The sequence below is a fragment of the Aythya marila genome (genome assembly GCF_965140915.1).
Source record: "Aythya marila genome assembly, chromosome: 9".
In the NCBI taxonomy this organism is placed as follows: domain Eukaryota; kingdom Metazoa; phylum Chordata; class Aves; order Anseriformes; family Anatidae; genus Aythya; species Aythya marila.
The window spans coordinates 22,535,211-22,560,694 of NC_139050.1; the positions used below are offsets into that span (position 1 = coordinate 22,535,211).

The 25,484-nt window shown below is 42.3% G+C and overlaps 1 protein-coding gene across 1 annotated transcript in view; it reads right to left on the reverse strand.

Annotated features, from left to right (window-relative positions):
- The window catches only part of LOC309881313 (uncharacterized protein), a 192,302-nt gene extending 181,028 nt beyond the window's left edge, over positions 1 to 11,274 (reverse strand). Inside the window, exon 1 of the mRNA XM_082767152.1 lies at positions 11,152 to 11,274. Within this exon, the coding sequence (XP_082623278.1) occupies positions 11,152 to 11,252 (101 nt within the window). The 5' untranslated portion in view covers positions 11,253 to 11,274. The remainder of the gene's footprint in view (positions 1 to 11,151) is intronic.
- Between the last annotated feature and the right edge of the window lie 14,210 nt (positions 11,275 to 25,484).

A 25,484-nucleotide genomic window follows, 5' to 3' on the forward strand; every position in this document is an offset into this window, starting at 1 on the left:
AAATTGAAACACATGCCTTTAACGATAGCCAAACGCAATGGGGTCAGTGGCAGTGGGTTAGGGCACATCTGTTTCCCCCACTGCCCACCCCTCCTGAGCCTTCAGGGGATGCTTTGTGCTGGCCCAGGATTGTCTCTTCATATCCCTTCCACGTTGCTCCACGCTCTTCTCCCTCCGCTGCACAGCCCGCTTGCTGCCCTGCTCCATGGTCTTTGGGCTGGCCCTAACTGCAGCTGCCAACACCACAAAGCAAGACAGAAGACAGTGGCAGCACAGCTTCAGATTGCCTCAAGTTCCTCCAGAAGCCCCCCTTCCTGTGTTTCCACATCATCTCCATCACTCCACAGCCCTCCCCACGTGTGCCAGCTACCCCCTCAAGTTACCCCATCATTCAACATATTGAGCTTCAGCTCAAAGCGTTTGCTCCCGACCCATTCTTAGCGCAGTCTGCTGTTTGTTTCAGAGCCAAAGGAGCTCTTTGTATGCCCAAAATCTTGCCTGTTTTTTTTTTTTTTTTCCCTCTCCATTACGTCAGTTGGTCTAATAAAACCCTCGCCTTACTTAGCAACCATGCCTCACTTAGCAGGCTTTTTAGAACGACTCTCCCTCCAGTGAATAGAACATCATGTACTGATAATTCATGCATATCTCCTTTTATTAGAATTGCCTAAAACTTTCCAGATAACAGTACGTTCATCTGCATCGCTCCCCCATAAATAAAAGGAGAAGCTGACAATTGTAACGACACCCCGAGCCCGTCCTACAAACTCTTACTCGTGTGCCATTGCTGTGTTCCCAGGAATAGCTTCCCAGGATTGACTTCTGTGATGTACTTAATAGGATTGAATGGCACTCGCAGAATAAAGCGAGGCAGCAGCATAAAGTCGTATGTTTATTAAGATTTATTCAAAGCAAGCCATTCCTCCAAGATGCCCTTGGGATAATTTAAAGGCAGATATCAAAACCTCTGCTACATTATAATTAAATTGCAGCAATCGCATAGCATGTAATCCTTCGCTGGCAAAACCAACAGATAACACGTGCCCTCTCCGACAGTTAGGGAAATTCCCAACTCCCCACACTCAAAGCACCATTTTTTAGCTCTCCAACTCATTGTACTTTGATACGTTAACTATAGCTTAACCAGTTCCTTGAACAACAGTACCACTGGGAAACACAGTTCTGTATTATGACACTCGGCTAAATAGATGCCATCTAAGACTAAAGTGAAGCCTCTAGTGGATGTAATGGTACAACTGGAGGAAGAGAGCTCCACTTCTACACCCGTGCCCTCTGCATTCAGAAAATATTTCTTAATGGGAGTTTAAGTGTTAAAATATGCCAAATACATAAATGTCTATTGTGTTCTGCGCTTTGATTGATACACCAGTCCCTTAAAACCTTTTTATACTGATGCTCTCTGTTAGCCAAGACTAACACGAAGGCTGTTATTAGCTTGTCAGTCTGACTTGGGCAAGTCAGAAAGCTCACATTTAATATTTGCATTAGGAGAGTGCCCTTTAAACAAAGCCACCCCACACACTTCCAGTTCAGGACTTGAGATTCTAATGAATTAGACCAATGCAAAGCACGGCAGCCTCAGCTAATCATATGGCTGCGATGCCTGGGAACCACTGCACAACAGAAGTTCAAAGGGAAAAATTAAAAGCACTTCCAGGAGGGATACAATTTTTTCCCATGTTTAGATTTTGAAAGGGTATATGCATCTTCACGTAAAAATGCAGACAAAAAAAGCCCCCATGGAGAGACTTAAGTCTCTCCTTAAGTGGAGAGACTGCAAACCAGGCTCAGGAAGTCCCTGAGTCTCACATCCTAGATACTGAAGCACTTATTTCAGGCAAAGCTTTGATGCATGCTCATGCTTCTCTTATAGCCTTCACTGGCCATTTGGGGTCTACTCCTGGAAGCAGCCCACAAGCTCAGTGGTCTCCGGTCTTACCCTGCTTCACATTTTTATTTCACAACATCTGCATCTTCTCTACAGCTCCATGTCCCCAAAGTGCACACCTACACTAGACTCAGCTTCCATGCAGAATAGCCTTGTGGTTTTCAAGAGAAGCTGGCAAAAAATCCTCTTCTAGATTCAAAGGCCAAAGGGTTAAATACAATTAATGTCACAACTGGGGAACAAGGGGATGTATACTCCTGCTTTGTCCATGCGTCATAAGTGCTTTCTTGATTTCTGAATACAAGGATTTGGTGACACAGACGTGGAGAAATAGTTTCTTTTGAGAAGGCTGGTGAGCAGCTGTCACCACCACCAGCAGCATCTCAGCCGAGCTCCCCAGAGAAGCAGCTGCAGCCTTCCCATAACCCATGGCAGAGGATGGGCGATAGAAGTAGCAGGTCTACGATTTCCCAAGAGATGTACACTACTTTTTATTCTTGCCCATGACTTTGAAAGTAGAAGGATATTAGCACAGCTTTTGCACAAAATCACCCAACCATAAGTAATTTTATGTAGCAATAGTTGAAGTACTACGTTGTTTTCATGTAACAAAGGAAAAGGCAGCCAGGAGCACAGGCCATCTGCTCACAGGAGCGGAAGAAGCTTTCCACACACCCCTGGCATGTGTGGTCCAAAAGGGGAAATGGAGGTGAAGAGACAGGAGGACAACTGAACACACACGAGCTAGCAAGGGAGCAGCTCCCCCATTTCAAAAGGAACCTTATCTCTGTGTGACAGGCATTTTTCTTAGCACGATCCTAACACCTGGATCTTTGAATGACAAAGAAAGTAACTCTCTATCAACCCACCTTCCCTCTCCCCAACTTAAAGTTAAAAAGCTAAAAATAGGTAGAATTAATAGTAGTGGGAGAGCAAACATACATCAAGATATCCTTAAAGGTTTCTTTCAACAGTGCAAACTTCAAGTCAAAACATTAATGAATATGAAGCAAAGAATTATTTTCGGTCTTTCCACAGGGACTAAGTGAGTGGCACCACTGCACTGAACCAGAGAGCTGTTAACATCTCCCTAAGAAGGAGGATGTTGTAGCCTGTGTTGTCTCAGCTGAGGAATTTGCAGTCTGAACACTATTGATCCTCCACAGAACAGTCAATAGATGAAGGCTGCCATAAGAAGCAGCTTGCCAGAATTCCAGGTTTTCAAAACACTAATTGGTTAGTGCTCCCTTCTTTCATGCCATTAATAAGAGTGCAGAAAAGTGAGCCTGCATGGTTTTCCAGATTTAGTTTGAAAAGATAAGCAAGAACTTTCCTTAAGGAAATAGACTGTACTTAAAGCCCAATTCTCCACTGCAGTGATGGCAACTGGCGGCCCTGCTCCAGAGATGCACCAGTCTTGATTAGAACAGAGTTGTACATTCCTTTCTCCTCCAAATACCCCAAACACCTTGAGTGTCTTTCAGAAAAGAACTCCAGAAGAGCAGGTTGAACCCATGTAGAAACACGGTGGGCTCTAGGGGAGCAAGTCAGCAACGTGGCGTTGTATGAAAACGGGATGTTGATAAAAGGTTTGCTATAGATAGCAGCATGTAGAAAGAAAAAGCAAGTTCTGTCTGAACACAAAAAAAAACAAATTGGAAAATGGGGCACAGAAGCAAAAGGTCTTAAGAGCAAGTTAAAAATATTTATTTGTAGAGAGACAGAGATATAAAGTTTGCATATAGATATATACTGGTTAATAGCAGCAATATTTCACAAAGTCTGGAGTGACAGTGAAGGCTTTTCTTCCTTTTTGAACTACCTCACTCCCCTTTCTACCCTTAAACTATTTTAAGATCCACTTCCCCACATTTTTCAGATAAAATTAATCAGCACTACCAGTGACAATTAGAACATCCTGCTCCCCTGACCACTAATCAATCCCTGCTCTCTACTGATCCTGTATCAATATTTGTGATGTTTATATGCCCTCTGGGATATAGATTGGGAGCACCAAGCTCATTTAGATTAGGTCTCATTATCACTGCTGTTCTCTGGATCCGTGGATGGAGGTGCACCACAGAAGGCTCTCCTAACCCCACAGGTTACTAATGCAACGCTGCGTCTTATTCACATCCTCTCTCTGATTAGATGGAGCAGCTAAATAACACGAGGGTTCTTTCAGCCTTTGTGCACTGCATCTAGATTCAAAGCAAATCAATATGAGATGATTAATTACACACTCAGCTATTATAACAACAATAAGATTTTTAGTTCCTACTGCTATCAGACTGCAGTGCCTGTCATTTAGCTTCTATTTAACTAACCTCCCCCCCAAGATAGAATAATCTATTTTTGCTAGCAAGAAATGTAGAAGATAAACACGCGCATCCAGATCATTTAACTATGATTGCTAAGTCACTTTTTTTTTTTTTTTTAATATATCTTAAATCAAGGAGTTATTTTATTTATTTTAGAGTCACATACCCCTAGCAACATCCAATTTCTGCACATTTTCTGCTACTGGCTGGCTTCTGCAGGACCAGGTAAGGCATCAAGTAAAGCACAGACCCACAGGGGATGGCAAGTGTAGATTCCTTACTTTAACATACAACTCTGATAGCCTCCAGATATTCGTCTCCATTCACGTTCAGGGAAGTCGTGCACATTACCTGCGTCTATTGTATCCAGAGTACCAAGTTATGTCACAATATGACTGCTCTGGCAGAGGGCTTATTGTAAAAAGATCACTACTAAAATAGCAAAATTATTGCCCAGAGCACCTGTTATTAGCCGCTTCTTAAATCCAGGTTGTTCTTTATCGTTGGCTTTTGTATTGTTAGATGCCTTCTGAGTACCTCCACCTATTTCTACACCACTGTTGTTTTAAATAAGTGACTTGGAAGAACAACACCCAGGAGAGCTGGCACCACTGCTGATGACGAGGCCTTGCAGAGCACTGACAAAACCCTTCTAGCATGCAGATTGCCTTACAGACAGCCTAAGGACCAATGCCCAAGGAGCCAGCTCTAGCACAATTAGAAAAACACATGGGATCTCAGGTATAAGGAGGCTACAAAGCGGTTTGCATGGACTCATTGTTAGACAAAAGCAACTAATTGTCCAGAAGCCAGACAAAACTGAAGGTTAAAGAAATGGGAAGCTATAAAAGGAAGGCATAAAGTAGCAGTAATCATTTCTAGATGAAATTTCACGTTAAACGTACCCTGGCTCAATTATCATTCCACTGCAGAAGAGCGAATAATAACAGTAACCCCACTAAGTCTGCCAGGTACACACACTTGAATTTCTCTTGGCAAGAGAGCACAGGAGGATCTGATGCTAAAACATTAAAATGAAAACCTCTGAAAAATATCATACCACTTGAGTCAGAAGGAGAAAAAGATCATTTTTGTTTACAGTGAGCACTGCATTGCTTGACAGTGAAACTAATGAGAAGCTAGTGAAATCCTCTGTTTCACTTTGGCAACCATTATCTAGGACTTGCTCATCTCTCTTCTGGTGGATGTCAGATTTTTAACAGCTTATAGCCAAAACCTCTTTTCTTCAAAGCTGACTTTTGAAGTAACATGTAATATATGCAAGAAAAAATATTGGCATGGAAGAATTGAAGTGTTAAAACATTCCAAGTATTTACACCCCTAGAAATCCTCAGGTTGATACCACGGATACAAGATGCCTATTTATTTATTTAAACATCAAGCAATTTTGGTAGATCTAAGTATTTTATGAATTCTAGGCATAAAAGCTATGGTGATATATTTTCAATATTTAAGTAAGTAATGTATGTAAAAACATGGTACAGACATAGCATTGCCTGCTGAACAAAAAATGTGCATGGTGCTCTGCTGTGACTTACTAATTGAAGGTGGTATTGTGTTTCTGCTAAGGAATCCAAGAAGTGAGCTTTGGCACTCTGACTTCAATAACTTTCCTCTTTCACATACATGGGATCAAATATTCATCCACAGGTCAAAGGCACTGAAAGAAATACAGCTGAATGTACAGCTCAGCTCGTGTAACCGATATATCTGGAAGCACACACCTTTTCGAGCAAAAGGCCAAAATCTCCAGTCCACCTCCAGAACAATTGATGACTAGTTTTAAACCAAGACCAGCATGGAATCCAGACTACATATGTTCCATACATAATTTTTAAATGCTTTGGTTCAGCAATAATGAAAGGAAATTGCTTTCTCCTCAGAAATAAATTAAAAGCAATAGATTTTAGAGAGAACGCAAGCAATAACAGGTTTGAATTTCAGAAGAAGGAAATCTATTAACTGCGTTCAAAGAGAGAAGGTATTTAATTGGTGAATAACAGGAGTTTGCAATATGGTCTGTTAACTCCCAGAGCCAAAGCATCGTTTCCAACAAAGGAGGTTCTGCTGAGGAGTTGTCCAAAGACCAGGTTTTACACTCACGTAATGAATATATGCATCAATAACTAAACTAGCTCAGCATGTCAGAATGCAGCACAATTAAACCTGAAGAGAAGCTGACAAGGTCTCTCCTCTCAGGGTGCATTTTCAAACAGTAACTTACACCTAAATCCCATTGAAAGTGGGAGCAGTGGTTATCTGCCTTAACCTTGCAGGTTTCAGACTTGTATAGTATATATCAGCTGTTGTGATTATGATTCACTAACTTCTAAGTCTCCTGTGTGATGTATCTGTTACGAGAACAGACATTAATAAAGCCAAAAGTAATTTACAGTTAATCAGATCAGTTTCACCTTTGAAAAACACAGCAACTTCAGGCTATCAGGTTTTATGACCATGTCTTTTCATTGCTTTATGTCTATTTCAGAGTTTAGGAGGAAGTCTTGATCACATTTTTCTCCAGAAGAATAAAAAACTTGTTACAAATCAGGGAAAGAACTACAGCAGGATGATACTCATTCACTATCTTTAAGTCTCCTGCCAACGAATATACTGGGGCACCAAAAAAAGAGCCCTTTACCATCTGTTAAAAGACTAAACTAAGTTAATTTTCCTCTAGGAACTCTTTTGAAACAGAAGCTTTAAATGCAAACTCTTGAGAGACACGATTCTGTGTTATTAGGTTGACCAGCAGGAGCTCTATCTGGTGGCAACATACTGTAGTGCAGAAGCCAGTGACAGCACGGTTATTTTTTGTTCAGCATGATGTTCATATTCAGAGATGAGAAATATCTCAGACTTTTATATTAATTTTCTTTCCCAACAACAGCTACTGGATACTGATGAAGGAGAGCGGTGAGAAAACAAGACAAACAAAAAACCTTCCATGACTTTGACCCCAAAGCATTTAAACTTACAGCTTACTAGGATCGTGTTATCCAAATCTCCAGGGATGGAGCTATCGAGTATTAATGAGAACTGAGTGTTTATTGCAGCCTTACGGATTCTGGGCAGGCAGGACTGGCAAGAAGTACGTGCAATTTCTACTGAAAAAAATCTTAAGTAGAAGTCAGTAGTGCAATTTAGAATTTGGCAATGCCTGCAAGTTGCCGCCATCACTTCAGCAGAGGTCTAAAGAGAGTTGATAAGAAAGACTTAACATGTGAGCTAGAAATTTAAATACCCTGCAGTGACAAGTCATCTCCTTATTTTCCCTAGAAAACCCACAATCTTTTTCATGCATCAAGGTCTGTGAACACACAGCGCTCCGTTCACACAATCAGGAGATCCTACATTACTCATTTCAGTTCCCACACCCAAACATACACCAAGCCCTTATTTAAGTCTAGGAACACAAACTTTACTCACACCTGCAAGTTGGCATCACTGGAGGTGAAAATACAGTGCATTGGTTAAACTGCCAATACACGGGGACAATTTCTCACCGAGAAGTGATTACACAACCTACTTTTCACATTATTTGAGAAGTATCATGACAAAAATCCAGGCTCTGAGATTAAGATATAGCACCATATACTTTACAGAAAGTTTTTTATGACTTTGTTACAGCTGAGCAAACTGTATGCCACTTTAAATGTTAGAATTCAATGGAGAAAGAATCAAAATCCAGAAGCATCTTGCCATGTGGAATTGCTTTTTTTGCCAGTAGTTCATTGTGAAATAAATTCCAGTCCTCAAAAAAGTGGACTTCCCTTTTTTAAATCATAGCTACTTGCTTGAAAGAACCAAGTATTGTTATTTACTTTAAAATAGTGTCCACGACCACATCTTAGCAGTGAAGCATTGTGCAGCAACAGTCCTGTACCTTTATAACCCAAACACTTTTACAGTCAGAGTACCAAGTTTACCTGATTGTTGCAGCTGTAGACACAAACCTGAGTTGTAGAGTTTTCTTTGGGGAATAGGATTTATCTGAAGGAATGTTTGTAAGCCTGTAAGCCTACGGTGCCCCATGGGATTGAAGAAGCTGGACAGCTGTTACTAAGCCAGAAATCCGGCTCTAAACCCAGGTGTTCTTTGGGATGCAACCAAGTTTACTTGCTTATGGATGGAGTGAAAATATGCAGCTGCAATAAGTGAGCAGTCAAAAAATAAACAAAATGGCTTTAACACAAGATTGTGAGTGGAGCTTCTAAGACCAAATCAGCCCCCTCAGATGTCATCCTGGGCTGCAAAGCCACAGAGCAAGTCCTTGGGCTTGATGCAGGAGGGGACAATGCCTCATGAGTTTTGCTAGCAGCCTCCACTCGTGTTATTTGGGAACAGACAAAGCCATTCATTGAGTCGTGTCCCAGTCCCTGCTAAGAAAGATCACTCTTAGTGCAGTCCTGCCTCTTGATCTGTCCTGTACAGGTACCTATGAGCAGGCATGCATAGTTCTAAATGTAGTGGAAACTTCTCTAGAGAAGGATTTTCCTCTTCTGACAGCAACTCAAGCCTTCTGCTCCTAGTTCCCATTCCTGTCCTGTCCCACAGCAGCCCCCAGCTTTCTGTGCAGCAAACTCAACGCTAGACAGCTCTGCACATCATACTTAAGGTGTCATTATATCCCTAATTTTAAACCATAGAGCTTACTGCAGCAGAATGAGCTGCTGAAGATAAACTTTTTTATGATGAGAAATGGTTAATTCCTCATTTCAAGGCCTAAATAGCTTGCTTTTCAGTGAAAACTGTATTTGTGCTCTGGTTGCTCCACTGTTCTCCAAAGTTCTAATACAAGATCATCAAGGGCTAATTGTCTGGAAACATGGTTGATGGAAATAGCGAGTCATCCTATAATCTGTTCTACATTAAATCTCCTCAGGGGGCTTTGAAGCAGAATACCAACATCCACACAGATCCTTTGCATTTTTAGCTGGGAGCAAACACTCGAGTTAGCAGCAGAACAAAAACAATTATGAAGAATATCTTGTATATCCTCAGCCACACAAGACCTCAATCAAAACAACAGCAAAATGCTTAAGAAGAAAGCACCCAGCGTGACGTGTGCCATGGGATGCATTTGTTGTTCTTACCCCATTGACTGCAGATGACCAATGTCAAAAGAACAAAACTGAATTAGTAGAAGAGGTGATTAGTGACAAGTGTCCTTCTGGACTTTTATGGTTCCCAGTCAAAGCTGGAGGCTTACTCCTATGGGATATTGCCTTCTTGGGCTTCTGCTTGCACCAAAGACACTGAACAGGGTAAAGGGAGAGGGGAGGAACAGTTGTACGTGCCCTAGCTCAACAAAAGCAATGCAAATTGTAGTAATTTCAGGAATATTCCATGCGGGAAAAGCACCCAAGGCTTGCCATGGGTATTGGGAGTGGTGGGGGTGGGTTTTGTCCCTGTCGTTGTCACCCCCCCCCCCCAAGCCTGCAGCTGGCTGACAGAGCCCTGCTGCCCCCAGTGAATGCTGCCATTGTGCCCCAGTCACAAGTGGTGCCATTTCCAGGAGGGAATGTTTCTGGTTTTCTTTCTATGACACCCACCTTAACAAGGTAAAAGCAAGCAAAATTTGCATGGAGGTAATTCACAACTAACATCACCTCCAGCTTCAGAAGTGCTGGATCACAGTTATTACCGATACATTAAACACAAACAGATTAATGTAGGTCAGTGGTATGCTTCCTCATAGTAGAGGAATTGCTTATAAAAAGGCAAAAGAAGCAAGCCTGAAAGAAAGACAAAACACCTTAAAAGACAAATGCTTTAGCAGAAAGTGAACTTGACTTCTGCAAGCAGCGTGATGCTAGAGCAATACCCACCTAGCAAAATGGAGTAATATTTACTAGAAATGCATTTAAGGTGGGTTTTGAGGATTTGCATGGTATTTCATAGGAAACCAAGGTGAGACAGATTTGCTTTTGGGACAGAAGAAATAACTAACCATGAACCAAATGGTAAGCACGTGAATTCTAGAAGAGTAGGATGAAGTTGAATTAAGCCCCAAGAAAAGGATGAACAAAGAGGTTTGGAATTGAGGTGCACATATATCTCCGAAGTCTGTTGTTAGATTGCCTTCTTTGGGTGGTGGTGGTGTTTCATGTGCTATTTCTTAACAATAACCAGGAGCTCTGCAGAGAAAGAAGCGCCAAGGCACCGCATGCAACAGTTTCCAGAAATTACATGTTCAGTTCCAATGAGCAAAAAACTTCGACTAAGCTTTTGTGCACGTTTTCAGCTACTCCTGGTCTGAATTTGACCAGATAAAGCCCTCTTGATAAAAAAAACATTACCTTATACTTGCAACAAAAGACGTTTATTGTGTCGGGCAGAGAACACCCCCAGAAAGTTCCCCGCCCGCCAGGCACCGGTGCGGGTCCAGCTCCTTTGTGCCGGCAGCCGCAGCCGGATGCTTTCTGTTGCGCTCACCTCCGTCTGCTCGTGGTCCCTGCCCTATATCGCTCCTGCCTGATCCCACACCTCGTTTCCCCGCTGTTTCTGCTGTTTTTCCCCGCAGGTAGAGCTCGGGGGCGCGGAGCAGCAGCTCCGCCAGCAGCCTCCCCAACACGGGAAGGCAGAACCAGCCCCGGGGATGCTGATTACCCCCCCCCCCCCGGAGCCCATTTCAGACCCCAGATCAAAGTCCAGGCAGCACTCCCACCTCCCCTCCGGGGCTGAAGACCCCACAATAAACCCCCTAAACAACTCCCCGACCCCCAAACCCGCACCTAGGGGCGATGCGGAGTACCCCCGGGCAAACTTTGCGAGCCGCGGCCAGCCCCAGGATGCTGGCAGCAGAGAGGACGGGGACGGTCAGGACGGCGCCACAGGAGACAAAGGAGCCCCACCGAGGACCCCACAGCCCGTCCCCACAGCCCAGACCCCACTCACATGCCCCGCTGCAGCCGCGGCTCCTCTGCTCCCCGCGCCCGGGGGGCCAGCGCCCAGCAGAGGCTGAGGGAGAGGCAGAGGGAGGCCGGCCCCGCTCCCATGGCTGAGGGAGGGAAGGGGAGGATGGAAGGAGGCAGAGCACGGCTCGGCAGCACCCTCAGCAGCCGCCCCCAGCCCTCCAAATCATTTAAAGCGGCTGCCGAGCACGCCACTGGCTGGGCGGCCCCGGCCCGGCCCCCAGCCCGCCCCTGGCGGGGCCCCCTCGGAGGCTGTGGGGGGCCGGGGGGCCTCGGAGCTCCTTCGGCGGCTGAGGGGGGTCTCGGGGCCCCTCTCGGGTCCCCCCGGGCTGGAGGCTCCCGGCCCCGCTCCCCCAGCCCCGCCTCACCTTTGGGGTCGCTCTGCTTTGCCCCCCAGTCCCCCTCCAAGGGGCTTTTCCCCCCTCGCCCCCACTGGTGCTGGGGGAGATGAGGAGGGGGTTATGCTCGGGGATGAAGCGGGGAGTTCTGTGCGGTCGTGGTTTTGGGGAGGTTACGGGCTCCTGGAGGACGGCTGACCACCCCGCTGCGGGATGCCAAGGCGTTTGGGTCTTGCTGGGAGAGCCACGTCTTGGCTTCTCCTTTTTTTCCTCAGGTCCTCCTTTGTTCTGCGTGCGTGACGCCCATTGCAATCGCATCTGGGCACTTCAAAGGGGAAACAGCAAAAATAAATGCAGTTAACATCGTGCGGGAGGGATACCAGCGCTACTGCCCTGGGTTAGTGATGGCAGGGCTGTGGGAGCAATTCCTTAAACCCCAGAGCTGCCTAACACCCTACAGACAACCCATCCTCTTGCCCTCACAATCCCTCCAGACCTTCCCTGCTGTCAGGAGGCAACTCTTCCCTTCACCAGGGTGAGGAGGGACACCAACTGACCTGGAAAGGGAACTGTGCACAGCAGCAAATAAAAGATGGGAGAAAACAGACCTTCAGCACTTTATGACCTTAGGTAGAAGTCAGGGTCCATTGCACCACGGTTTGCATCTCCCTGCAGGGCCATGACTAACCAAGCGCTGGGCTGTTAGTGCACGGGTGGGCCCCGAGCCAGCTGATGCTGAAGGGATGGAGATTTCCTTCCACCCCAGCGGAAGGGGCTTGGTCTCGGGTTGCTCCAAATTAGCTCCTAGAAGGATTTGTGACAGAGAGAACCGCATGGGTACTCTGAAGTCCTCACGGGGTAGGGGTCAACCTCGGTTTCACAGTGCATTAATTTGTCTTCCTTTCAGTCCTGTAACAAGATCCAGCAGTTTCTACTTTATGCATACTTTATAAGCACAGTTCCCTGTATGGTTTTTATTTTCTAAGGCCTTTCCTAAAGTAGGTAAACATTTACCAGTCATAACAAGAAAACTGTTCTTATATTGTTCATTGCTTTGAAGCTTGCAGTGGCACGATCTCCCTGAGATTGTATTACCGATTTCTTTTTCATGGTAAAGAAAACATATAGCCCTTATCTGACCCTAGAGCAGATTAATTGTACCCTGAAATTTCCATTGAATGGTTAAGCTCTTCTTGCATCTGGAGTAGTTTTAACTCTGCAGGACCCTGTGTTGAGCTAATCTCATTACCTCCTGCAGAGCACATAGTTTTCTAATCATTTTATTTCTTAAACCCCAGAAAATCTTTCTTCATAAAATAATAGACTTTCATTAAGTCAAGGCTGAGTGTTAATTACGCCCTGAGTTGTCATCCCAACCTGGACTACTTTCAGGATCACATCATTGCAAAATAGAGAAGGATCTTACTGCCCAGCTATTTTTTTTCCAGGAGAGCTAAGTTAGTCTTTCAAAAATACTTTTTTTTTTTTTTTTCCATCTTATGGAACTCAACAATAAACCATTGAAAATGCTTTAATATTTCAGATCTGCATGAGATCATTACAAATTATGCACAATATTTACTACACCCAGTCATTAAGAATAATGGAACAGCAGCATGCAAATTGGGAGATGCTGAAGTGCAGAGTTCCCAGCATCTTACACGGTGAAGGCCACTTAATGGATGAAACCTTTGCCTGGGGGGCACATAGCAAAATACAGCCGCAGTTGGATCCTGAGGACGGAGCAGTTTAACATCTCCTTGTAATCTGCACAGAAAGCCTTGCAGGCCACGCGGTAGGAGCTATGGCACTGACATTCTCCTGAACTGAAATGTAAACCCAGTTTGTTCAATGTGCCCTTCTTCAAATATTATATAATGTTTTATCCTCAGCTGTGTTTTAATTGAGAACATCCTGCAAGGCTGTTGACTTTAATGGGACGATTCACATGAGTAAGAGTTGCAGGGAACCAGCATTTGTGAAAGCAGTTTCAAAAGCCTACTGGAATAATTGATCTGACTGTGCCCAAGTCAGTTAAATCTTCAGACCTGACACAGACAATACAGAGGTAAAAGCAGACTCATTTATTCTAGTTCTTACAGTGGTAGCTGCGGGAAATGTCAGGAAAAAAATGGTAGTGGATACAGCATTAGTGACTCCTTTATATTACACGTCCCTGCCGTGACCAACCAGACACGGTTACTGTCATGAAACTTATTTGCCATACAATTGTGTATCTTTGATCTTGATACCTACAAACTGTATCGTGCCCATCACCAAACTGAGCACTGAACATGTTGACAAAAGAGTTCTCTTCCTGCCTGGTGAAAGGAATAAATTAAATCCCATCTTGCTCTGCTAAACCAGCTTTTGAACTGAGCAGCTAAAGTGTCGATTCCCCTTGGTGACTTTGTGCAGGTGAGCTATAATCTAAGCCAATTGCACAGAATACTGACTGTCAGAAAAGGAACACCTGCTGCCCTCCATGTAGTACTGATGGACTTTCTGTGGGATGGAAAATACGTAGTTTGCATTGTTCTCCTATTTCATTGATCAGAAAATTCTTACCGTTTCCAGTGTGATCCTTACCTATGCACTATCAAACTCAGCATATTGTTTACAGCACCACTGAGATCACAAATTCTGTAGAAAAGTTGGCATCTCTCACGAAGTCTCATGCTATCCTCTTCATTTTAAAGCATATTTCCCTCCCCATGAATAGTCATTGATGATTTTGTCTTCCCACAACATGTTGTGAAAGTTGCTGTGTGTCTCCACATATGAATGAGCATGTCTACAACTCTGAGTCAGTGACACACCACCCGTTCCCATTTTCATTTTTCTGTCTAATTCTCCATATCTCCAAGTCTTTTTAAATCGTAGCTAGTTAGAGGATTTAACATTCCCTTCTGATGGAAAGAAATTCTCGTGCAGAGATTGTAATTAGAAAGGCTGCACCGTGTTCTGTTATTAGCAGGAATTGTGATTTTTGGAGTGGTGGGTTAATTGCTAATAACCATATGCAATGCTTCTCTCAAGATGTTTCCCATTACAGTAATTAACTTAGCAGCTGGGGTAACAGACATTTACCATTTGTCTTCACAGTATCCCTGATTTAGGAATGTTCCAAAAACCTCTTTGGATTTGGTTTGTTCAATTCCAGGCACAAGATGAAAAAGAGGGATGCTGAGAAAGGAAGATTTGGGAAGGAGCAAGTTGCAGGGATTCTCTCCATTTTCAGATGTGAACTCCCCATCAGTGTATCCTCAGGACTTCTGAAGTTTTGTACAATAGTCTTGGGACTGTCATTTTCATTGTGCCAACTGGATAGAGAACATGGCAGAGCAGCCCAAAAGAAGGCTTTTAAAAATATATATTTTTTTACTGTGTTACTCAAAATAATCTGATTAATCTTTAGCCTTCTGGAGAACTTATTAATCAAAAAGTGCCAAATTTGTTATTGCTTACTCATACCCTTAACCTCAGAATCCCTATGACTTATGATTTTTTTCTTTATATTTCATAGTCAGCTATACAGATATAAACATTTTTAGGTAATTACTTCCTTTCTATGTTGTCTCACTGAAGTTCCTTCCTCCACAAAAAGCAGTAAGAGCCAGGCTAGAATTACAGTAATAGTTTTAAGTGTATGGCTACCCTGAAATTTAAGAAGAAAATAAAGGTGGCCTACAAAGCCAGACCACATGACAGAGCAATTGCAGTTTTGTTGATTTAATTAAACAACAGAATATATTGAAAGGATTAATTTTGCGTACAAGAGTATTTTAAAGACTTTTAGAAACATGATGCTAGATTTAGTCCTCTTTAAAGTTTGTTCTGGCCAAACAGAGTAAGTTCTGTACAATACTGTATTAAAGAAGGTTTGTTGATACCCTTAAAGATGAAAAGTGACGTACTAAAGTAACTGGAAGCTTTCTCTGTTGCAATGAATTGGCATTGCTCCATCTCAATGAAGGGGGGAACGCTAATTTACAGTAACTGAGGATCCAGCCCGCATTGTTAATCATAATTATGGACTGACTTCAGGAGGTACATTTTCCAAAGCAGTTGGGTAAGACAAGAAAATTAAGTTCAAATTATTTTCTTCTACAGGAAGTAGAAGTAATACATAAATAAATACTTGGTGTTGCAGTAGGTCTTAAAAACATATAATAGCTTTCTGGCACTGCATCATTCCCTGATATTTTTCCCTACAGCACATAATAGTAAGTTTCTGATAATAGTGCTCACAGACAGTTTTGATTATAACCACTTGTCAGGGAATGGATAACTCAGAAAATAACACTGTATTCAACTGTAAAAAATGCTGCCTGAAATACATTAATACCGTGATAATTTCTGCTAATAGAAGCCTCCAAACCCCATCCATTAGCTCTGAATCGAAATTCCTGCTTCATTTCTATCTTTCTGAGCATTTCTGCCCCCTGACCCCTCTTCCATTACTTGGTAGCAACACAGCCATTCCCAGCCATTAGCTGCGACAAAGGCCGAACCTGCACGAAGCCTGATGACAAACGTGACGTGTGCTTGAACAAACCTGGCCAGGGCTGGGGACTGGAACCCTGGCGGTGGCTCTGCTTGCCGTGGGCATTGCTTTGCAAGCACCAGGACAGGGGATGATGAGAAGCAAGGCCTGTGAAGTTCAATAAATTTGGTTTCAATAACAAGGTTTGCCTAGTTTGTGAATTTGTGGTCATCATCCTACCTGTTCCCATCTCTTCCACTCCATCCATCTGATGACCAGCAGCTCTCCCCTCCCACATGCCCCGTGTAACAGAACTGTATTCTCTCACTGATGTTTGGGATTCACTCAGAGGTGAGGGCAGGAAAGGCTAGAAGGGAAGAAAAAGCAAAAGAGTGAACAATTTGACCCCAAAGCAATCTTTCTTTGGGGGGAAAAAATTATTTCTTTTTGACAGAACAAGTAGAAATCTATTGATATTCAAGTCAGGAGTATACTTCTGTAGGGAGCTATTACATCTGATTGAGAAAATAAAATGTAACCCACATTCACAATTACTTACATAAAGGCTGCTGATCTCATTCCTTAGCTTTTCACTTTAGCATTAGTTAACCAAAACCCCAGCAAGAACACGCTATTGACAATATAATCCTAAAGTATGTTTTATGTTGGTAGGCAGTAACAACTGGGAGTGCTTTTATCTATTTCTGGATTTGGGATAATGACACTCCAATGAGTGGCTAATCCAGTGTACTTATGCACATTCAAATTAAAATCACACATTTGGGGGACTTGTATCTTTTCCAGCCTACACAGGTGAGAGCCAGATGTATCTGAAACTCAGTAGAGCTCTTCCAGCCTCATCTCAACACAAAGAAAAGAATTAGGCTTTAGAAACCCCAGAGCAATGCACTGTTTTGCAGAGCAGTGAAAATATTGCAAAATATTTTCTAGGAGGAAGTATTAAAAAAAAAATAAAATTAACAATTCTTTCCTAAATGAATTACTTTTGGCCACCCTATTAGCCACCTGAAAATTTTCAAACAGCTGAGCAAGCGCCTCGTTCCAACATTGAGCAGAGTACCTGCATGCTCCTGTGTTCCCAGAAATCAGATTTGGGGTCTTCGTGCTAGGAGTGTTTAAAAGCTTGCTGAGCCAGGAAAGACAGGGAGCGCTTGGAGACTTACCTAGCCAACCACAGGTAGACAGCACAAACTGATTTGCAAATATTCTTGATCTACCCAGAGGGTGGGAGATTTCAAAGAGTTATTCTCTAAGAAAATTGAAACAAATAAATGCAAAACCAAAAAATATTAAAATGTGTGATAAAAAAGGTCTATTTGGCCAAATGAATTATTCAGTTAGTTCACAGCAGAGTTCAGTGAGTGTCAGGACTGTACCGGGACCATAAGGGATGAACACAACCACACAAACCAGGCAATAATAACACTCCAGCAACTGCTGTGTGTAAAACTGCAGCCTTAACTAGCACTAATACTTCAAGCGCTCTAATTTATCCTCTGGGGGAGGCAGCCCCCTCAAAATTTGGTTTTTAGATGTTGAAACTAGTAACTTTAATCTACATCACCAAAAATGCAGTCGCGAAATATATCAAAGCAAAAAGTGCTCAGAAGTAGAATTCTCCTCAGGGTTTCCCCTTCCCCTTGGAATTGCTCATGTATTTCAGACGTAGCTGCTTGGAAAGCTTGTATTTTCCTCTTTGTCTAGTACAGCGCTAAGCCTATCACTGGTACTTAAAATACTAAAAAAATCAAAGAAATAAGTGTTTTGTTTGTTTGCTTCCAATTAGGAGCTAACGAAATCCCAGGAACACACTTGCACATAATTTGTCACAGAAGAACCGAAACTCAACGGTGTGTTTCTGCGTCTACCTTTCCTCTCTGTCTGTTCTGCTGACGCAACCAGCTCACACCTCATTCTCAGAAAGACATTAGAGCATTACTTTACTGTTTTTCCCTCTAAATTACCTGCCTGGCTACTGTCGCCATCGATCTCTTAAATCCTTGACGGAATAATCAACCACACAGCTAATTAACGCAGGGGCTTGGAGGGAAAGAAGGAGGGAAGGATGAAATGAAAGAGGAGAGCTTTTTCCTTATTTGTCCTGGTTTTATTGCCTTTGAAAGGTGCTTTATCCATAGCATAAAGGAGATTTGTCTCTGCCCTTTTTCTTCTAAGGGATGGTTCGCCTACTACAGAAGTATTTACCAACCAGTAATAGAAAGTGGGAGAATTTCAGGGGAATGATGAAACCCGAATGCAAAATCTAAGGAAAACATCAAATACTCCATTTTTAACACTTACAAACTGTAGTATGTGTTTTGAATGAGTACCAACTGCAGGAGCTGACCCATATTTTCAGAAGTATTTAGAACTTACCGTGCTTTAAAATTCAGATAACTTCTTCATATTTTGATGGAACAATTTTTTTCTCCCCTTCCCTCCTCCTACTTCCCTTCGCCTTCTCAGACAAGAATGACCCGTGTGACCTACAAACCCAGAATGTATCCAGATTTGTTTTTAACCAAATGCTTGAACTTAAATATTAAATTAATATTCTTATTCTTATTCTTAAACAGCACTACTCAGTTGACTTTAGTCTGAGACTAAAGACGTGAGGAAAAGGAATCCCTCACACTAAAATGCGTATTCTGAAAATACAGATCAGCATTCATGATTTAAAAAAAAATATTAAAAAGCATATTTTTTCCCTAATGGTGCTAAAGCACTTTGCTCCAGATCCTTCTCTCCCTATGTCCTAAATCCTAGAAGATGATGCCTGCACACTGCAGTTAATGTTGGGATATTTGCAAGCATTTTTCCATAGTTCCCTGTCCAACGTTAGTAACCAATTTCTCTTAAAAATGAAAGTGCTATTAAGAAAGTTAGCAATAGATTGATTGTTTCCTTAATCATGGATATGCGAAAAGCATAAAGGAGTCTCTTCTTTGTGATAACTCTTATACATAAAAAGGTTTTCATTTCCTTTATTCTCAAGGAATCCTAAGTATCCTGGAACAGCTCTTTAATACATTGAGCTAACCTGGTATTGCTGCGCACATCTATATAGGCATTTACATATTACAGGGCAGGATTTTAACATTCTCGTCTACAGGGAGTTGATGAACTGAAAATGTTTAATAAGTTTTCTTTTGAAAATCTTATGGGAGACAGATATTAGCATCAGCACTATTTGTTGCTAAATGCAAATAAAATCATTCTGAGCACGGGAATTGCGCTGACCATGCTTCATGAAACAGCAAGCACAGGACTGCAGCAAGAAAGTGGCAATTAAATATTTCACACATGCCTGCGTGTCTGTTTATCTACAGCTTAACGGGTTGTGCCGTGATCATATCCAACAACAACAAAATGGTGTTGGAATGGAATTCCCAGCTAATAACTCTGGACCTATTATTAACTTGTGGAGAAATCCATGTTGCTACAAAGACTTACAGAGAAAATGCTTGAGAAGAATATGTAAGGGTCACAGACACAGTCTTCTCTCCAACAAAATCAGCATTCAGTGGACTAAGTACTGCAAATCAAGTATCATGAAAATAATAAATTGACCATCTAGATGTACACAGGACAAAGGCAATGTCATCGATAACAGGCTTTTTAGACTGACCTCAAAACTTGTCTAACAATCCATAATTTCTGAGGCTACTTCTGAAGGAATCTTATAATTAAAAATTAATGGAAATGGTATGAAATTCCAAGAAGTTAATGAAGGAAAATCATGCCAAACTAACTCTACATTCTTCTTTTATAATGAGTTTTTAGATGCAAACTCTAATCTATACAGGCTTCAGTGAAGCATTTATTGCTTGTGGAAAATTATTTGTTTAACCTCCAGCAGCTTACAGCACAAGAAGAAAAGCTCAGAAAGATATAATGGGGAGCTGTGTTCAAAAAGGAACTGTGTAGTGATGGGAAGGCCACTAAGGAATCTCTCAAGGATGAGTCCTGGGGAAAAAGAGGAGCAGTACAGCACAAATGATGGGCATGACCTCATGAAGTTTGCTGGTGAAAAAGCTGAGAGGTGTTGTAGAGAATAAGGACATCACACTGGAAAAGCAAGAAGACTTTGAGGCTGGTTGGATGAAATCTAAAAATGCAACACACTTGGGGACTAGTAGTAACAACCTTTGCTGAATCTGCCATGGCACACAAAGAGGAGAAACAGTCGAAAAGTCACTCACACATTTCTGTAAGCCACGGATGTGGTAAGGCATTAAAAAAAAAAAAAAGGTTTAGTATGCTCCTGGAATACAGTGTCATGTTAGAAATGAACATATCCTGATCCCAGTGGGAGACCTTCTGAGATACCACACACAGTTTTGATTATTTGGGAGTATGAAGAGAAGAATTCAACACGATACAGGTATGGAGGGGGTTATCAGGATGAGCAGGAGGAAAGGCAGCCAGGAAGCTGGAAAGAATTTGATCTGTTTAGACGAGCAAAAGTAAGGCTTGTTCAGACTAGCAGATTGAAGGTTGGGGCAAAGATGGATGGCTTTGTCACTGCTCTCCTGCAGCACACTACGGGAAGGGGGTGGGACAGGCTGAGTATCAGGGACAGGCAAGAATGTTGGCAAAGCTGAAAGACAACGCTGGTGTAAGCATGAGCCGGTCTAAACCAGCCATACACATATGTTTAAGCAGGAAATTATGGAGGAGTGTTTAAGTGTTTAACAAGTGAGTGTCTGGAATAGGTTTTTAATATAAGCAATACGAACAACAACAACAAAAAAGCTAGCTGCATGGTGGAACTTTATAAGTTCATTAAACAAAGTCTAAAATATGTTTCTATGTGATAACAGGGAACTGGATGTGGGCACCAGGCGATGCCTTTCAATCCTATGTTCCTAGCTGGTTTTTAGTCTTTTAATTATGAATCCTATCACTATAGCCATAGCGTGTTGCAGCCTCAGGTGCAAGAATAACACATTGATCTTTTTCTAGTAATTCCTGTGCTGAAAACGGGGTTCTGTGCTAAGCAACTATATGGAATAACTTTGGAGGTTGCCAATTTAATTTTTACTGATTTCCAACAACTGAGCCTTTTGTTTCTTGAAGTGGGAATAGCCTTTTTGTTTTATGTTTGGTGCAATACAACCCTGAACCTCGCTTGGGGATTCTTAGCATTATGCTAATATAAATAATAACAAAAAATGGCAAACAGACCCTGAAATCACAGCATGCTATAATGTTTCCTCATAAGAGGATAGAAATATATTTGTCTTTTAGATCACACGCAAACATCTAGAGACTGAATAAAAGCAAAGACCAGCTACATTTTCCAAATGCAAATGTGTATGTACCCATCCGCTTGTGTTAGTCATGGGTAGGTACAGCAATGGTGTCAAAGTAGTTCAGTCCTGCTAGCTGAGCCTATTTGCAATATTATTGGCAATGGGAAATTATCAGATTTTATAGTTCAGCTAGAATTAGAGAAATAGTTTGAGTTAATTTTCCCCTCAATATAGTAGCACCTTCTCCTGAAGCCATACATTTACCGATAAGGCAGAGCTACCAAGGTTAGCACTGCAGGGCTAACAGGAGAACAAGACAGGCTCTGTTATATCTTTGTACACCATCAGCTAAGTTACCTCCTAAATTTTCTTTACAAGACCTTTATCTCTAGCAATGAGGCATGCAGGAAAAAGAATGGTTGATCAGCAACTGCAAACTTGATTTTGTGGATCTAAAGGGCTGCAGAATGCACTTTTGACCTGGATACCATTTCCTGCAAAGGCAACTCCTGTAAACCTGCTCCTGCTGTGTCATGCCTTGCAGCAGCATTTTTTTTCCACTTTGGTACTGAACTCATGGCAGGAAAATATGACAGAAGCATTTAATTTCATAAAGCTGATATGGTAGACAACGTTCACTTAACATCAATTAGCTTTTATTAGAGCTGATAATTTGGACCAAGGCTATGTGCAATTGACATTCAGAGCTGGGTCCAGACATGATATGGACAGAGGGGGATGCCTCCACAGCTGCGCTGCTCCTCCTCCATCACTTAATGATGCCTGTGTTGAACTAGGTTGCAGGCCCTCAGGACATCTGCTCCGGATGCCAGGAATTACAAAAATGTGCTAAAACCTGGTTTGAAAAGCATTCTCTCTTTATATAAATTTTCTTGTAATTCTCAGTGCAAACGGAGTTTTTTTCTTTAACAGCCTGGCTGTTACGGCACTACTGAACTGGAATCTTCAGGTTTGACGAGTATGTTTATTTGTTCCCTTTCAAGTGTTGAGCCCAACAGTGATATTATGCAGACATATATTATTAATGATAAACTATTCTGTCCATTTTAAGGCTTGTTTTCACTTAGCTGGAAGTCAGTAAATGCAGCACAGGAACCAGAATTTGAAGGTTTAGGCATCGAAATGATATGGGACATTGGTTTTATTTTCTTGCTCTTAAAGCTCATAGGTGACCTGAAAGAAGTCATGAAAAGAGTTGTAAAGGCAGTCAATTAACTTTGGGCTGTTTAGCTCTTAGAAAAGAGTTGCAGCACCTCATCTTACTGCACTGAAAAGAAATGGATACTCAGCATATGCCAGCCATTACCTAGAAGGAAGCTATTTAAATTAGCCAATAGAACAATAAAAAAAGACAAGAATGAATCCTAAATCTTACCTTCCCCTGGGCTTAAATATTGGCCTAGGACAAAATACCTATGTCCATGCAGAATTTGCAGTCTGGAACTCTCCTGGTACCATCAAACAATCACTTGATAAATCATCAGTCTTTAGAAGAGGGGTCAAGACCAAGTCATCTCTTTTTCAGGTCAGTGCCTTAACCCCAGGTCAGGACACCACTCTCTCGTTTGTGCACAGACAAAGAGGCATACTGGCACGGCATGCAACATTTAACTGAGTGACAAGGGGACTAACCTGGAAGTGCAGGAGACGTGGGTTTTGAATTCCCTCCTGCAGCAGAGTGCAGAGAAATCGGGTCTCCACATCGTTAGCCAGTGCTCAGAAAGCAGTGGCTGGTGGAGTGGGAGACATAAAAGCTGTCAGAAGCACAATCCCACAGAGCTCGTGAGCTCAAACAGGGGTCTCCACTGAGAGGCAGAGAAATGGGGTCAGCAGCTTCCATCAAAGCCTCCTTCTGCTCTAGCTGTAGAGCAGCCAGATTAGGCACAAAGTACCAAGCAGGAGCTCACAGCAGCTCCATCATTCATCTGTGTTCCTGCCTGTCTTGAATTCCTCTTTCTGCCAGCATTTCTCCAGAAATCCCCAATTTCTTATTCCTCTTTCTCCTTTCTCAGGTACTTCTGTTGTGGAAGACAGGCAGATGTATGTGAAACATTGAAGAAAACCTCTTCTGTTGGACTACCGGGCAAGAACCTGTATCCTGAGACCTGTGTCCTCCAGCCTCATTTCTAATGAAACCAGACAGTGGCTCCACATCTTCTGGAGAGGTTGTCCCAGGCAGGAATCTGCTCAGAGGAACGTCAGCGTGGGACAAGCAAAGCTGCCAAACCTTGCTAAGACAGACAGTTCTGGCCACCAGCAGAAACAGAATGGGAAACATCACTGCCAAAACCATGGCAATTACGAGTGTTAGGCCTGCAGTTCTCACAGCGCTGCCAGGATCTAAGCACTTGTATTTTACCTCCATGTCCTAAAGCACTGGGGGAGTTGTGTTTGAATTTCAAATTTCCCTTTAATTTTCCTCGCCATGCCAAGGTGGCCTAAGGACGAATCCATTAACGCGTGTGATATGCAGGTATACTTACAGTGCCGGCGTTATGTAAGCAGGTAGATATCATCAATAATTAAAGGCTCCGTGGGTAAACAAGACCTGGCCATTTCCTCATTCTAGCTTCCCAGAGTTTCAGTGCAAGTCACACGCCCTACGTGCTCTTCTTGGGAATAATTCCAAGGGATGACGTGCTTCCAAACTTCCCTTCTGTCTGCAGAAGGTTGCATGAGCCTCTCTTGCATATTCCTCGTAAGACAACCTAGAGGAATTATGAAATTAAAACAGGAATTAGTGAGGGGGGATCAATCTCCCTGTCATATTAGTGACAGTCTGAACAAGATGTAATACAATTGTTTCTCTTGCTTAAAGGTTTCTTTCTGTCTACAGCAAGAGGAGAGTGGGCAAAGAGCTCTTTAGTTCTTTGGGAATCAAATAATCACACCTTAATGCAATAATCAGTACGATAAAAACTCCACAGTGGACTATTAATTTTTTCACACTGATATCCTGAATTTCAGAGAAGAAGGATACTTTTAAAGAGAGAGTAAATTAAATGCCTACTTAAAAAAAAAATCAAGAAAATGCTACACATTTATTACTAAAGACAGTTCAACAAAAATTCTCAGTCCTTTAAGGGGTAAATCCTAACATACAAACTTAGTTCACCTGAACATGAACAGTAGATACTGATCAAGATTTCTCTGAAGTGAAGTTTAAATAGTCAATGAAGTTCCAAATTCGTGTGGCTGTGCTGCCAGAAGAAGCCACCATGGCTTTCTGTGATACTTCTGCTGTCAGACAGGGTCTTTCCCTCTTCCCCCATGCAGCAAGCCACTGATCTTCAGTGTCTGGTGAAAGACGTGACGTGATCCAGCACAGAGCCATTGTCTGACACCAGCTGAGAACCAGCTGCTTTACGCCTCTGCACTGCATCCAGCAACAAGATGCATCATGAAGATGTAATTGGCAATTACAAGGTCACATTAAATGCTGTGTAGTGAGCTATTTAAATACATCGGGAGCAGGTAAAACAGATGCAACAAATAAAAAAACTGTATCAGGTAAAAGGCCATCTTCATGCATAAGTAATGAGGGAAAAATATCACAAATCAGCTTGTTCTATTGGATCACATTGAAATTTCAGTAGAGTTTCAGTAATGTGGAAGAACAAATGAAAGGCAGAGCAAAGAAAGGAGCCGTGCTTGGAGAATTATTCCTTGCTGACACAGGGTGAGCTTACTGTGGCTCAATGGCAAACATAAAAGCATGATCAAGACCAAAAGAAACTCTGATTAATATGCTCCTACTTCTGTCGGAGATGCAGGTTTTTTGAGATGATATAGCTAAGGAACATTGTCACTTACTTTGAGAAAAAATAGACAATAGATGTATGTTGGAGTTGCAGACAGAATGACTTTGTAAATGTGGACAGCAGACTGTACTCTGTCTTTTCATGCTGTCATGTTTCTTTGTTGATGTCTCTGTTTTAAGATCAGCTTGCTCCATGCATCACCAATTGTCTTTTGTTTTCTCACAGCAGGGAAGGCTCAGTTAATCCATATGTCACCACGAAAAATTCAGGCTTCTCTTTGATAGGAACCAAGCATGACAGCAATCTATTGAAAAGGTGTTTTGGACTATCATTTCTTCCAAGCTAATTTATTGACTGGATGGCTTTCAAAAATAATAGGTCTGTTCCCCAAGATAATGAGCTGAGATGTGACTCAGGAAGGCCATGTGAGCACA